Genomic DNA, 15,896 nt, shown 5'->3' with positions numbered 1-15,896 from the left:
GCCTAGCACACACAGACACCCACACCCTGCAATGAGTTTATTCGACACTGTGGACAACTATATGTGTATAGGTATGACCCCATTTCTATCACAGTCTGGGGATCTCCATGCAGGGTTGCAGAGAAGGTCATACATTTAGCAGTCAGAGCTTTCATCCTGTATCCACCAGAAGTGTGGCTCAGGTGTCATAGATGTGAGGATGGAGCTAAAGGGACCCTGCTGGGAAGAGAGACGAGTTTGAGAGTATGTGGGGTCCGAGGTTATAAAGTAGGGGGAAAGGATGAAAGATCATGGGGAGCTTACTGACTGTATAACCAACCATGCATGTTACATTGTGCTACTGAGCAAAGCCTTCTGTAGGCAGCAAAATCCCATTTTTACAGGAATACATTTGCTTTTGTCTTAAAAAGTAACCGCCGTTTTAATTTTCACTTACGAAAATAAACAACTTGGAATTATATCTTTTCCGAGAAATCTGCTTCGTTCACGTTCCAAATTGATTTTGGAATGAAAAATCAGTCAAGGAGGAGAAAGAAGCAGATTTCACTAATATGAAAAATTACATGGTTTCTTTTTTTCATGTGTAATATATAATTATAAATCATAAAAAAAAAAATTAAAGTTACACAATATATTCCTCAGTCTCTACATTAAGTGGGTCACTGTCAGAGAAGATGGCCTAGTTAGTACTGGAGGGTTTGTGGACCACATCATTGCAAATTATGTCTTGCAAATTGATAAAGGTACAGTCAAATACAGATTAGATATTAGAACAAACTTTTGGACAGTGAGGGTGATCAATGAGTGGAACAGGCTGACACGAGAGGTGGTGAGTTCTCCTTCAATGGAAGTCTTCCAGCAGAGGCTGGACGGACATCTGTCTGAGATGGTATAGTGATTCCTGCATTGAGCAGGGGGTTGGACCTGATGGCCCCTGAGGTCCCTTCAATGTGTTGAATACGAGTTTTTAATAAATGTGCTTTAGTCCCTTGTGTGAAGCCCAGGAGGGATGCTGCACTTACTTTTACACTGTTGTTCTTTGGAGGTGGTGGAGGAGCTGCATTGATAAACCTCTGATCTGCGGCGTTCTGCTTGTAGTCCGGCTGTGGGATATTGTTGGTAGCATCCAGGAGATCGCTGACACTGTGTGGTCTACGTAGCATGTTGGGCCTGCACGGACACATTAATTCTTTAATTATAGCATATCACGTATAGAAACTATAATTACTGCAGTGTGATCATCAGGATGGCTGCATAGTTACAAACAAAAAATTGTTGGACAGCACTCACCAGGGGTGAAAAATCTGGAAACAATTCCATCATTGCTCTATGAGCATAAAGCAACGTTTCGAACGGTCGGTCTGTCTCAAGCTTAAGGCTACGTTCACATTTGCGTTGTGCGCTGCAGCGTCGGCGCCGCAACGCACAACGCAAACAAAAACGCAGCACAACGCATGCACAACGCTGCATTTTGCGCCGCATGCGTCCTTTTTTTCATTGATTTTGGACGCAGCAAAAATGCAACTTGCTGCGTCCTCTGCGCCCGGACGCGGGCGCCGCAGTGACGCATGCGGCGCAAAACGCAAGTGCGACGCATGTCCATGCGCCCCCATGTTAAATATAGGGGCGCATGACGCATGCGGCGATGCTGCGGCGCCCGACGCTGCGGCGCTGACCGCAAATGTGAACGTAGCATAAGAAAGATCTGAATAAGCTTGAGAAACCTGAACGGTCAAAATAATGCTTTGTTTTGGGCATCAAGCTGTTTTTTCCATATTTGTACTGTCCAACAATTGTTTGTGTAGGACTATATGTAGATCAGCAGATTATGGTCTCTCTTGTGGACTGTATCACTTACAACTGAGAGTGCGCTGCGGATATATTCTTTTTTTGTTTGTTTTTGCCCCATAGTTAGTAGGGTTCAAAAAAAGACATATGTCCATCAGGGTCAACTGGAGGATAGGTGAGGATAAAGGGAAGCGGTATAGGTGCAAACATTACTTAAATAACAACAGTGCCCATCTTTATAAAACATGAAGAGAGTCTTGCCTGGAATTAAAATCAGCATCCATAGATTTTACATATGTCTCAGGAAACCAGCCAGCCCTATGAAGACAAAAGGGGAGGACAATTAGGGATATGTTGCTGTAAGTAAAGCCAGTCCTATATAATATCTATTTATTATCTCTACTTATTCAAGTCAGTAGAAGCTGATCTGCTCTGTGCAATATTTACATTTGGCCACAATCAGGGGTGAACCTAGCCACACTGCTGCCTGAGGCGAACTTCAAAACGGCGCCCCCCCAAAGTACAGCCCCCCTATAGGGCTCCCATCTCATATACAGTCCCCCCATACATTACATGAGTGATAACTATTGTACATTCTACAATAGGTCATAAATCAGACAGTATAGTCCTCCATACAGTATTCTGGGCACCACAGTGCTCCATACAGAATAAGGAGCCCCATATATTGCTCCATACAGTATTATGGGCACCACATAGTCCTCCATACAGTATTGTGGGCACCGCACGGCGCTCCATACAGAATAACATGCCCCATATATTGCTCCATACAGTATAAGGAGCCCCACATGATGCTCCATACTGTATAATGGCCACACATGATGCTTCATACTGTATATTGGCCGCACATGATGCTCCGTACTGTATATTGGCCGCACATGATGCTCTGTACTGTATAATGGCCCCACATGATGCTCCGTACTGTATAATGGCCCCACATGATGCTCCGTACTGTATAATGGCCGCACATGATGCTCGGTACTGTATAATGGCTGCACACGATACTGCGTACTGTATAATGGCCACACATAGTTACTCCGTACACCTAATACACACGTGGCTCTGCTCTGTACACCTCGTACACACGCGGCTCCGCTCCGTACACCTCGTACACACGCGGCTCCGCTCCGTACACCTCGTACACACGCGGCTCCGCTCCGTACACCTCGTACACACGCGGCTCCGCTATGTACACACGCGGCTCCGCTCCGTACACCTCGTACACACGCGGCTCCGCTCCGTACACCTCGTACACACGCGGCTCCGCTCCGTACACCTGGTACACATTCAGATCCGCTCCGTACACCTCGTACACACACGGCTTTGCTACATCCACACTGTAAACCCCTACTGACCCCACACAAGGCAGCTTACCATGGCAACCAGCACAGCAGAGTCCTGCAATCCATGGAGGTCCCGATCATGTGACCCCTGACTCCTCCCCTCCTGTGACCTCATCACAGGTTTTGTGCGCACAGAGCAGCCAATATATGGTGTGCTGCTCTGCGGGTGCAAGGATGACCGGCTGATATTGCACACCGTGGGTTGTGACTTACCTAACGGTTAGGTTGTGAGCAGGGGCGCGTGCACCGCACTAGTGACTCAGCAAATCTCAGGGATTATGGAGAGTCTGCACCATGTGTTCTGACCGCCGCTCTGCTGCCCCCTGTCTTTCAGTGGCGACTGCCACCTGAAGCAAAGGGCTCAACTTGCCTCATGATAGCGGCGCCACTGGCCACAATCAGAGCTAAAAACAGCTGATCAGTGTTGGACCCCCGCCGATCTTATACCGAACACTTATCCTAAAGATAAGTAATCGATATCAGATGACCGGAGAACCCCTTTAAAAGGAGATTTAACGCAAGCCTGGCCGTATGTAAGGAGGAAGACCGGACTGTAAGTACCTGTGCCAGACTGGGTCCGGAACTGCTGAGGCTGCGTCCCATGTTGTCCGGGGGAAGGCAAACAGGCCCGGACAGGTTCCCTGACCTGGATGCTGAGGGCACAGTTACAAGTAAAAGCACGCGCAGCGTCGGCAGTTTCCCGCCGGCGGTGACAGAGGCAAGGTGCGTGGGCAACGGGCTCTGGGGGATGCGCAGCCGGGCCACAAAGACACGTGGCTGATCCAATGCCGGGACGCTGCCGGAGCCCACCGCAGTAATAAGGAAAGAGCTGGGAGCCCTGTTCAGCTAAGAGCCGCACTCCAACTTAAGAGCCAGGGCAGAGTTCAGGACTGTTCGCTGCTGCCCTCGTTGTCGGACCATGGTCTGCAGGACCACGTTGGAGAAACATCATGCCAGCTGTTGTCGGCGCTTCAGTCTTGGTGGGAACAGGCAGCACGCAGCATAGAGATAAGTGCAGCGCACCTGGTGACTGGCAGTGAGTGAGGTGCCGTGTGCTTCGTAACCGTGAGTACAGCACACGTGCCGCAAAGAGAGAACTGGGTACTGGACAGACGTTTGCAGCCCACCTTACCAGCATATACTTTCCCACCCACGGGAGACCCTGATCATGCTGTGGCCTTGGTTGCTCTGGCCACATATGTTCATGGACTAGGGGCTCAGCGGAAGGCATCTGACACTGTCTGCTGCCGCCAGAAGATGGACCACCGTTACCAGCTGATCCTTCTTGTACAAGCACCACGCCAGCCGTTGTTGGAGCTATTTACTCCCCCACAGCATTCACAAGAACTGCCACTATCTGATTCATTGTTCCTTAACTCTGCATATCCTTTATAACTGGACTGTTATTCTTCCTATTTAACCTTGCACCTCCCTGTGAGGAGTAAACCCCTGTTAAATTAAAACTGTGATATTTGCTAACCCTTGCTCTGCCTTCTGTCGGTCACTGCATCCCACAACCTGCTTACACATACACTTAGGCTTTGTTCACATGTCCAGTAACCATCAGTTAGAACGGATCCAGCAGCAATCCAATGGCAAAAAAAAGTTGCACAGACACAACTTTTTAGTCCCTTTTTAAATAACTTATATCTGCTGGATCCGTTTCTTTTTAACACTAAAGTCTATGGAAAACAGTTCCGTTAAACAGCCATCCATTTTTCTTTTATTTGTAACGGTTCCGTTTTTTGCTTACTGGATCCAACTTTTTTCGCCAACAGATAGCTGCTAGATCCGTTCTAATGGATCACTACTGGACATGTGAACATAGCTGTAGTCTTCATGGGTTATCTCTCCTGACCAAAGCTCATTAGGAAGAGAGGAGTCTGCCAAACACCTCTGGGGGCAGCTTATGGCCCTGAGAGGTAAAGGTTCAGGCACTTTAGATCCAACTGTCCAATCCTTTCCCCTGATCTACGGCGAGCTTTAAGGACCCCATACACACTAGACTAATGCTGGCAGTACGTGCCGATATCGAAAGGTTCAGCTGTCAGTCTAATGTGTACAAGGGCCCTTGAACACACAGATATCAGGGCAGATAAGGATGCGACGTGTCTGATTTCAGTTTTCTTCTGTTCTTAAGAGATGAGCCACCAGCAGAGATGTCGGTCAGTGACTCTCTCATAGAGAACACTGGAGCGCTCGGCAAAGTGAGCAATTTTGAGAGAGGCGGCCAAGAGAGCTGCCAGGAAACTGATGGTTTAGCCAACATTTATCTAAAGTGCTTTAGACTGGCCATCCTCATTAGATATAAGTCAACTAATCCTGCCGAATTCCGCACAATTGTACAATGATATAATCCATTGGGGAAGACAAATTGTACCCTAATTGCAGATGTCCTGGGAAAGGATTGGGTATGTTTGATTTTAACATTCCGAATCTTGAGCTGTTGTTCCATCAGGAGATGTTATTCCAATAGGTTTATTCCACTCTATCCACTGTATACACATGCTTTCTTGGTGGAGTCTTGAAAAATATCTCAGGAAAAGAAAACGGATGTTTCCAAATATTCCTTTATTTCATCATCATTGAAAAGCTACAAACAAGAAGCCATGGCGACCTTTACATTACAGATGGAGAAAGAAGTAGTTGTTCTGCAAGTCCTAGATGTACCGTAAGTATGGAGGGGTATGTGGGGGGAATGCCTAGAGCTGGGACATTATTATTTATATGTATCGTAACCCTAATGATCTTATCATGTATCTATACAAGATTTCTGATTGTATTTACTGCAGTCCTGGTATAATATATAACATAACATTGTTGTTTGGTTTATTTTTGCGAAAATTGAAGCTTTTGTAATTGTAATTGATGTTTTAACAGTATTTAACCCATGTTGATATGGCTGCTAGTGTATAAACAAGTGGGAAATATTACTTTAACTGGGGTATTACAATTAGGTTTCCTGCTGGAGAGGAAAGAGATGCCTTGTGTGTTCTCTCCAAGTCAACCATCCTTCGATTCAAGAGTTAAATATTGAGGACAACCAATGTTCTGGTTACAATGCCGATGTCATCAAGTGGCGTGGATCGTTATACCTAATGCATTGATATGGTTGTTTTTAGTTGCCTTATTAATTGTGTGCGACCAGGAGGATGAGGAAGAGGAGTAGCTGTTGTGCCCATTGAAACAAATGGCTCTGTAGATGTTCTACATGGATTCTAAAGTTGTTGTTTTTCATAAAGGGAATCTATTCCCTTTAATGTTCACTTGAAAAAAGCTATTTGCAGCTGAAACTTGTTTGTAACTTTTCAATGAAGATGCAATAAAGAAAGTTTCGGAAATATTCACTGTCCATTTTCTGTTCCTGAGTTGAGCGACTGGTGGAGAGTCACTCCCAAGAAACATGGAGTTAGTTACAGTAATGGTTCAGAGATTTAAATTTCTATTGGCAAAATAGCTGTCAGCTCCTTCAGAGGCACACCGCTGTATCCCTAGAATGAAGTTCCACATTCAAGTTTATGAACCTGACATTGAGCTAAGTGCCATCTTCATCAGTCCCATAGACTTGGTATGGAGCAGTATCGCGCATGCTCGACTGTTGCTCCATTGAAATGGGACACGTGTCCATCAGGACACAATGTAACCATGTTATCATTCCAACAGCTGATAGATCAATAATTGAGCTCAGTGCTACAATACACAAAATGGACCTATGTACATTGTTAAACCTCACTTACGTAGAGAGAGCATCGAGTTTTCCATACAGCCAACCATTACGAGCTTCTGACACCAGTAAAGTGATCACATTGCCTTTTGAAAACTGCAGCATGGTAGGGTTTCCTACTGGTTTATGGTCTACAATGGCCTGGACCCTCCTATTTCCTGCATTTGCTGCTGCTGCAACTGCAGCTACTGCTACTTCACCAAAGGAATTAGAACGAGAACGACTACTGCCTAAAGTTCCTAAACAAAAAAGGGAATAAAAAAACTTTTTTAATATGTTCAGGCATCGAAGAATAAGGCCATAAATAAAAGTGTTTGACCTACCATTTGACGGTGATCTAGGCAGACCTCTTGTGGTATGTTCAACAGGACCTCTCATATTATTCTGTTCTTGACGACTGACCATGGATACAACATCGACTACAGATCTTGCTATCTGAATGATGAAGAAATTTTTTTTTAGGAATATTGCCCATTAAAGAGAACTTACCATGTTCCCAAATGCTACTTGTAGATATAGGGTTAACCTACAAGTTAATCGTATTACAAAGCTGTCCAGCCGCCTTACTGAAATCATGGCGCCTGGGAGAAAATGAGCTTTATTTCCTTGTGTGCCACTGGTTTTCAAAGTATAGATCCTCGGTGCACCCTTGGTGTGGCCAAACATTTAAGTGCAGCTTCTCACCTATTTTCTCTCTATCTCCACCCTACCCATCTTCTTTGATTGCTGTCTTTATGTTTAATCTGGTTTTTATTGAAAAGAACTTCAAAACAAACAAGGAACAAAGGATTCAACAACATAAAAAGTATTGAGTACAAAAAGCAATCTTATATACAACTGTATATCAAGACCTGTAACCAACAAGTCCTGAAATAGTATAACTTTCAGGTCAAAATCATTTTCAATCAAGTCCAACAAGATCTGAATAGAAAAAAAAATCCATGGGGGATGTAGGTATCCCCAATCCAGGGAGACTGTATGACCTTTGGTGATACATATGAGGTATCCTCTGAAAGAGAGCGACCCAAACAAGAGGAGCTAGGTCACTCCAAGTAATAATGGTATAAACACGAACGGAAAGAATGAGATTAAGAAGAGGAATATGGGGGAGGAGAGAGGAAGAAAAAAAAGGGCGAAGGGGAGGAACCATGGAGTCTGATACAGAAGAGGGCAACATGCACCCCTATAATGACGTCCATCTAACCCGTATTGTTCAATCTATCTTCCTTATGGCTTAGAAAAGAGGGATTGAAAGTCCTGAGAGTCCATATACAAAATCCAAGGACTCCAAACCTGCAGATATTTCTCCATTGAACCATTAACCTCAGCGGACAATTCCTCCATACTTTGAATGGGTCAAGGAGATGACCAGCCTTCAGACACATTAGGAGATTGGGAGGATCTCCAATGTCTCGGGATCACAGTGCGCGCAGCAGTTAAGCAGAATCTTAGGAGCCCCTTTTTCTGGAAGCGAAACGAGCCCGGGAGGATAGATAATAAAGGGCACCTGGGGGAGTTGGTCACCAAATGATCGCTAATGGCTTGATAAGCGGAAAATACAGAATCCCAAAATGGCTTAATAAGCTTACATCCCCACCAAATGTGTAGCATGGTACCTCTCTCTACTCCACAACGCCAGCACCTATCGGAGACGGAGGGAAAAGCGGCGTGTAAGACATCAGGACAGCGATACAACCTGGTGAGAGTTTTGTAATTCTTTTCCTGTGCGGCACAGGCAATAGAGAATTCATGTGAATATACGAACGCCTTCCTCCACTCGGCCTCCGATATGGCAACTCCCAACTCACCCCGCCACCTCTCCACATACTTGGGGAACTTGTCTTTGGTATTTTGGTTCAAAAGAGCATATATTAAGGAGACAGCATGTGCAGGCGGCGACCCCAACAGGAAAAGCTTTTCAAACGGCGTAGGAAGGGAGGAGTATGAGCCTGCGCCCTCTGGAGACGAGAGGAAGGATTTTAGTTGGAGGTATTCCAACCAATCAGAAGGGCCCCCTCCCTCTAACGGCTGCACGGATTCGAAAGCGGGCATGGCCGAACCCTTGAGGACATGAAAGCATCTGGTATTGTCCCCTCCCTCCCACCCAAGAAAATGATCCCTCTCCACCCCTGGGGGAAACTCCGGATTAGAGAAGAGAGGCGTAAGCGGTCCACTGCCTAAGGACAGAGAGCCTCTGCGGGTCTCCAGATCCCATCCTCTAAGTGTATCTTTAAGGAGGTCAGCTTCAGAACTGAATTGACCTCTACTTTTAGGGCTGATCCAGGGAAGGTTATGGAGTGGAATTGTAGAGCTAATTTGTTCTATTCCCACCCATTGTTTGTCTGAACTGTGGAACTGCCAGTCTAGCATGCATGTCAATAGCGCTGCTCTGTGATACAATATGAAATTCGGAAGACCCGCGCCCCCTGAGCCTTTGTGCCTATATAAAGTACCCATGCCGATCCGAGGTCTACCACCCCCACCACACAAATCTCGAGATGGCTGATTGGACTCTGGAAAAGAAAGAAGGAGGAGGAATTAGAGGAACTGTCTGGAAAATATACAGGAAACGAGGAAGTACATCCATTTTTATCGCATTTATACGGCCGAATCATGAGAGCTTCCGCTTATCATAGCTACATAAGTCTTTCAAAGTCTTATCCAAAAGGGGTTGGAAGTTTAAAGAATATAGTTTAGTATGATCTGTCGGGATGGTTACTCCCAAGTATCTTAATGCTGTTTCCTGCCATTTAAAGGGAAAATTATCGTTAAGATGTTGAACTTCATCTCTAGATAAAGTTATATTAAGGGCCTCTGATTTAGATTAATTCACTTTAAAATTACTAAGATGGCCAAATGTCTCAAATTCTTTGACTATGGAGGGGAAGGAAATGCGAGGCTGTGATATAAATGCAGCGCCCCAGAGTCCTGGTCGTTGCAGTACTATGGCTCCGCCACTAAGGGGGGCTATGGTACGTCTGATGGCACTGAAGGAGTTTATCTGACCAGGTATCACAGACACCAATACATTTCACAGCCGGGCCTCCAGGGGGAGCTAAGGGTTCTATTCATTAGGCCACTCCTCACATACTGGTAAAACTGGGGGTCAGGCAGGAAGTTAGTGAGAAAGCTGACTGGGTTGGAACCAGGCAACACCTTGTGGCAGAGGGTGTTGTGGGGGAAGATTCGGTAGGGTCCCTGTCAGGGGTGGGATCCTGACAGAGGCCTGGCAATTGGAGAGAACGTAACGGGACCGTGCCTGCTCAGTATAGCGGCGGTGCCCAAGGAAGGATTGGAAGCGAGATAGATTGTGCTGAGTGAGAAATGAAATCAAAGCAAGAGGAGAAATACCAGTAGGAGTCGTGCTGTAAGACCGAGGCAACATCCTACTGAGGCGCACAACCGGCGGCCGGAACGCCGAGGAAGTATTTATATATCTAGCTCCAAGCAATACTTCAAACCAACGGCAGGACAGTCAGTCTCAGGCGGGCTGTCTCACATACATCACCTATGAAGACATGGGGGGCGCACTAGGAGAGGGGCGACTCTAGGGTCCCGGAAGAGCTCCGAGCCTACTCGTCATACGGGTGCCGTCCCAACCATAACACCGGGAGGGACGGAGGAGAAGAACATCATCCGAACGAGTTGTGAGGGAACATAAGAAACAGACACAACAGTTGTGGGGACTTTCCGTAAGCACAGCAGGGGAGGACCACAACACATAGCGCTAGCAGGAAGGCACAGATTTCCACCTGCAAAGAGAACTCTGGAGGTGCCATTGGACCGGCCGGACTTGCGCAGCCTGGTTATCCGGAATCCGGACAGAGGACCCAGAGATCTTCAGTAAAGAGGTAAAGAGACTGCAACCTGGTGTCCTCGTTATTTTACCGCGTCCGGCACTACACCGCATCACCATCCTTGTCTATCATTCACTGTACGTCGCCTCCCCACCAGCGGGGTCACGGACCGGGCCTAGCCACCGTGACAACCCCAGAGCAGAGACTCAGAGGCCCGGTACCGGGTACCCCTCGGCCCTGCGGCGGTGGGGGCGCTACAAACTTGGCGTCACGAACAGGATGTACTTAAGCCTGAAGAATCAGGTCATGTGTGCCTAGGAACTGTGATTTACTGTGTTTGGACTGTACTTTATTGCAAAAACTGTGTGTTGTCACTTGCCGCCAAAAGTTCCCGCCAAAAGTCGCCGCCATTGCAGCGCCACGGGGAGCGCAGAGGAAGAAGAGGGGCGTGCCATGGGAGGAGACTACCAAAGCGGCGCCAGAAGTAGCGACCGCCCCCTCCGACTCCTGCTGCAAGAGGACGACCTACCTAGCAGCAGAGGAGAACCGCCCCCTGATTTGCAACGGCGGGAAGCGGGTGACGGAGAAGCTCGGCCCCGGAGAAATGGCGGGGTCAGATGCATGCACTGCCACCGACCATCAGACAGCGATGACGAACAGCAAGTGCCTGAACGAGGAAGGAGCAATCCCGGCTTGCCCTCATACACCAGAGGTGGACCCACGTCCGCTGCAGCGGAAAGACCTGAATTCCTTGGAACCGGCAACAGAGCTGAGCCTACCCATCCCGACCTCGGAGCCAGCAGAGGAGGAGCCATGGCGGGTGGAGCCGCATCCGGAGACCGCAATGGGGGAGCCGCGGTCTGGGCTGCAGCCGATTCCAGTGTCCTCGTTAGTGGACCAGATCAACATCGGTGGAATCACATCAGGCGCAGGTATGGAAGACGCCCCTGCTCCCCCGCTCGATCCCGCTCTCGTGACCGACCCTCACCCCAGTAAAAGCCGCCTCCTCTCGGCAGAGCTAGTGGTGATACCCCCCGACGCAATGGGGAAGCTGGTGCCACCGCTGCCGACCAGGATGGGAGAACCCATAGACGTGGGCCCAGACGGGGTGATTCTCCAGCGGGACACCGCCCGGATTGGGCCAGATGGGGCTCGGGAGGAAGGTTTCACCCTTGCTGTGCTTACCTGGGAACAATACAAACAATGTTTGATCCTACATTGGAAGAGACAAAAACAGGCAGAATTAACTGACCCGCTGAGAGTACAACAACCACCTCTTGCGCGTGGTAGGAAACACGTGGTAAAGCGGGGAACTGTGTTGGCCTTCCACCCGAAGAGGGGATGGGGCTCCATACAGGAGCCGGGGCTCCCAGCTGATGTCTTCGTTACTAGTCACAACGTGAAAACTCCCTGCTGCAGTCGAGATGGTGACCCGTTGCAGAGGGGGGATCAGGTGACTTACACCCGTCATCGGAATGCGCAAGGATGGTACGCCCGGAATGTTCACCCATGTGAACCTGAGGGGGCTTCATCTGATACTTCAACTGGGATTGAACCAGACGTGGCAGACCTTACTACTATTGCCGCCGTACGTCTTATTGCGGCAACTGAGTTGGCGGCTAGAATCCGTCTTCAAGTCCAGGCCTCAGGTGGTCTGACTGCGTCCGAGGGACCAACTACTGACACTGGCACCGCATCAGCCGTGGACCAGGGGCCGGGTCCTGCGCAGTCAGGAGGTGTCCACTTTCGGCTGATGTCGTGCACCCTACTATGAGGATAAACCTCGATACCATGAGAATGTAAATAGTTACTGTTCTACTGTTTTGCTGCTAAACCCGTTTAGGGTTAACTCTTAAAGGGATCCCTTTGTTGACCCGGGATCCCTATTGCTTTTTGGTTATTTTTTATTTGTTCCTTTGTTATCAAGAACTGCCGCCATCATGAACAGTGCATGATACAAACTGCTTGTAAATAGTTTGCACCTTCTTAAAGGTGCTTCCTACTGGTTTTACTTAAAGGAGGACTGATTGCGAAGATACCGCACCGGAGCCTTTGCGGAGTATGGACTGGTAGCTTGAGAAGATGTGCTACCTCATAAAGACTTGGTCCCCTCTTAAAGGGGATGTTCACTTGTGTACTTAAAGAATGGTATTGCTTTAAGACAGATAGATAGCAATAATGTCTTGACCAAAAGGAAAATGATGATGATGCTTACATGTGAAAGTTATATGTGTCCAACTAGTTGATTGTAAGAAATGTTTGATAATGTTGATAGAAAAATGAGGACAGAAAGTGAACCCGTACGGGTTGGTCAGAGAGTTCTCTTAGGAGCCATGAAGGGATGGCTCAGTGATTTCAAACTGAAAGTAAATGTTATGTTCTATACTGTGTATAGTAGTTGAAAAGGCAGTAGGCCTGGGCTGAAAGGGGCGGTCCTGTAAAGAAAGGAGAGGCAGTAGGTCTGGAGCCGTTAGGACAGGCGGTCCTGCAGATTTAAAGAAGGAGAATGCAAAAAAGTTAATTAACCTTATACTGTGTTATAAGAAGGTCTTTAGCGGATTCAGAGTGTACGTCCTTAAAGACAATGTTAAATTATTGTTCAAAGAATTTGCACTGAGTAGAATACCCGGTTGGGTAACAGGAGTTGTTTATAGCCTGTAATTTATAATGGTTAACCAAGTTTGTAACGTTCAAGTGTCCTCACCTCCCATAAAGGGAAGCTCTGTTCAAGTATACTTATTGTTATTGCACTCAACAAAATTGTATGTCTTTTTGCTAACCTGTATTGTTGTTTTCTTCCCAGTCCAGGAGTACTGGATTTAACCGGGGGGGGGAGTGCAGCGCCCCAGAGTTCTGGTCGTTGCAGTACTATGGCTCCGCCACTAAGGGGGGCTATGGTACGTCTGATGGCACTGAAGGAGTTCATCTGACCAGGTATCACAGACACCAATACATTTCACAGCCGGGCCTCCAGGGGGAGCTAAGGGTTCTATTCATTAGGCCACTCCTCACATACTGGTAAAACTGGGGGTCAGGCAGGAAGTTAGTGAGAAAGCTGACTGGGTTGGAACCAGGCAACACCTTGTGGCAGAGGGTGTTGTGGGGGAAGATTCGGTAGGGTCCCTGTCAGGGGTGGGATCCTGACAGAGGCCTGGCAATTGGAGAGAACGTAACGGGACCGTGCCTGCTCAGTATAGCGGCGGTGCCCAAGGAAGGATTGGAAGCGAGATAGATTGTTCTGAGTGAGAAACGAGATCAAAGCAAGAGGAGAAATACCAGTAGGAGTCGTGCTGTAAGACCGAGGCAACATCCTACTGAGGCGCACAACCGGCGGCCGGAACGCCGAGGAAGTATTTATATATCTAGCTCCAAGCAATACTTCAAACCAACGGCAGGACAGTCAGTCTCAGGCGGGCTGTCTCACATACATCACCTATGAAGACATGGGGGGCGCACTAGGAGAGGGGCAACTCTAGGGTCCCGGAAAAGCTCCGAGCCTACTCGTCATACGGGTGCCGTCCCAACCATAACACCGGGAGGGACGGAGGAGAAGAACATCATCCAAACGAGTTGTGAGGGAACATAAGAAACAGACAACAGTTGTGGGGACTTTCCGTAAGCACAGCAAGGGAGGACCACAACACATAGCGCTAGCAGGAAGGCACAGATTTCCACCTGCAAAGAGAACTCTGGAGGTGCCATTGGACCGGCCGGACTTGCGCAGCCTGGTTATCCGGAATCCGGACTGAGGACCCAGAGATCTTCAGTAAAGAGGTAAAGAGACTGCAACCTGGTGTCCTCGTTATTTTACCGCGTCCAGCACTACACCGCATCACCATCCTTTCCAGCTCCATTCCCTCCTTTCTCCGTTTTGTAGACTTTATACACCAACAAGCGAGAATTAGAAACGATCCAAGCTTTGACTTTGCAATACCATATGCCACACCGTCACCACCTGCAAATCCACGCAGAACATCTGTGGCAGTACACAAGACTTATGTTTCTTCTCCAGGTTCTAATTACAGGTCTGCTGGCTGCTCCCAATCAGAGACAAAGGTGCAGGACCCTGACAAGCAGTGCCCACTTGATCAGAAGCCCCATCCTCTCCTAAAATGCAGAGCCTTCAGAGGAAAATCTATGCCAGATCGCAAAAGCTTCCTGAAAGAAAACGGTATCTGCTACAAGTGCTGCTCGTCCACAACTCCTCTCGCCAAGGATTGCAAGGTCAGTTTAAAATGCACAGAATGTGGCACCACAGATCATAACACTGCTCTACACCCTGGCCCAGCTCCATGGAGTACACAAAACACGCCAGCTGACAGTGAGCATGGCGGCGAGGAAAGGAACACTGATACAGCTGCGCCAGAGATCACTTCACAATGTACAGAAGTCTGCAAAGGGACAAATAGACAGTAGGTCCAGTTCAAAAATATGCCTCGTCAGAGTATACCCAAAAGGCCATAGAGACCAGGCTGTAAGACTGTATGCTATCTTGGCCATAAAGGAGAAACTGGCGCACTACTATTGCGCAAGTCAAAATTGAAGTGGGTGCAAAAGAGTGGGAGCAAAACATGATGCAAAGAAGAGACAAAAGGCACCACTCCAAAATAATTCACACCACTACTAAATACCAATATAAAAGGCTAACTTTTATTGATACTACAGATTAAAAACATCTAAAAGAAATAACATCACCCCCACGGTGATCCCGCCGAATAACAGAGGTAAGAAAGACATATATCTTACATAAATACAATATAAAGTAAGAAAAATTTCATACAATATGAAGAATGACCCCGTACCTTCAATACACAGATAACACAACAATCTACCCCAGGGTTAGAGAAGTGAACAATCAATATCTGTGCCAAGAGCGAACACGGAACAATGTCGGTACACCAATAATTATAGCCTGCACAATGAACGGTGCCAGATAACAAAAAGGAATCCACATATATCTATAATAGAAATTGTGTGCAATGTGTACCTGTATGCCAGAATATTGCTCATGTGCCTCCAGTGTATAAGAAATGGTGCACATAAGCCTAAATAAGCATTATGCCAAAGTGGGTTACCGCAGCCAAATGAAGGCGGTGTAAACCAAAGTCCACGTGTCCAGCCCAATAAGAAGCACAGGTAAAAAGTGCTGTAGCCGGGGGAGGAAAAGAGGCTATGACACGTCAAGTTTCATCAATGCTTTAAGACATTTAATTGCCATCCGTGGTC

General features: G+C 47.5%; 1 protein-coding gene across 1 annotated transcript in view; it reads right to left on the bottom strand.

Moving 5' to 3' along the window:
* Positions 1-15,896, bottom strand: part of BAIAP2L2 (BAR/IMD domain containing adaptor protein 2 like 2) — a 112,723-nt gene that overhangs the window by 13,694 nt on the left and 83,133 nt on the right. The window contains exons 9-12 of the mRNA XM_077277874.1: positions 7,197-7,308; positions 6,887-7,112; positions 2,050-2,106; positions 1,023-1,170 (exon numbers count right to left, since the gene is read on the bottom strand). Of these exons, the coding sequence (XP_077133989.1) occupies positions 1,023-1,170; positions 2,050-2,106; positions 6,887-7,112; positions 7,197-7,308 (543 nt within the window). The remainder of the gene's footprint in view (positions 1-1,022; positions 1,171-2,049; positions 2,107-6,886; positions 7,113-7,196; positions 7,309-15,896) is intronic.

Source organism: Ranitomeya variabilis, chromosome 8 (assembly GCF_051348905.1).
Source record: "Ranitomeya variabilis isolate aRanVar5 chromosome 8, aRanVar5.hap1, whole genome shotgun sequence".
Lineage (NCBI taxonomy): Eukaryota > Metazoa > Chordata > Amphibia > Anura > Dendrobatidae > Ranitomeya > Ranitomeya variabilis.
This window is presented reverse-complemented; position numbering and strand designations above follow the sequence as displayed.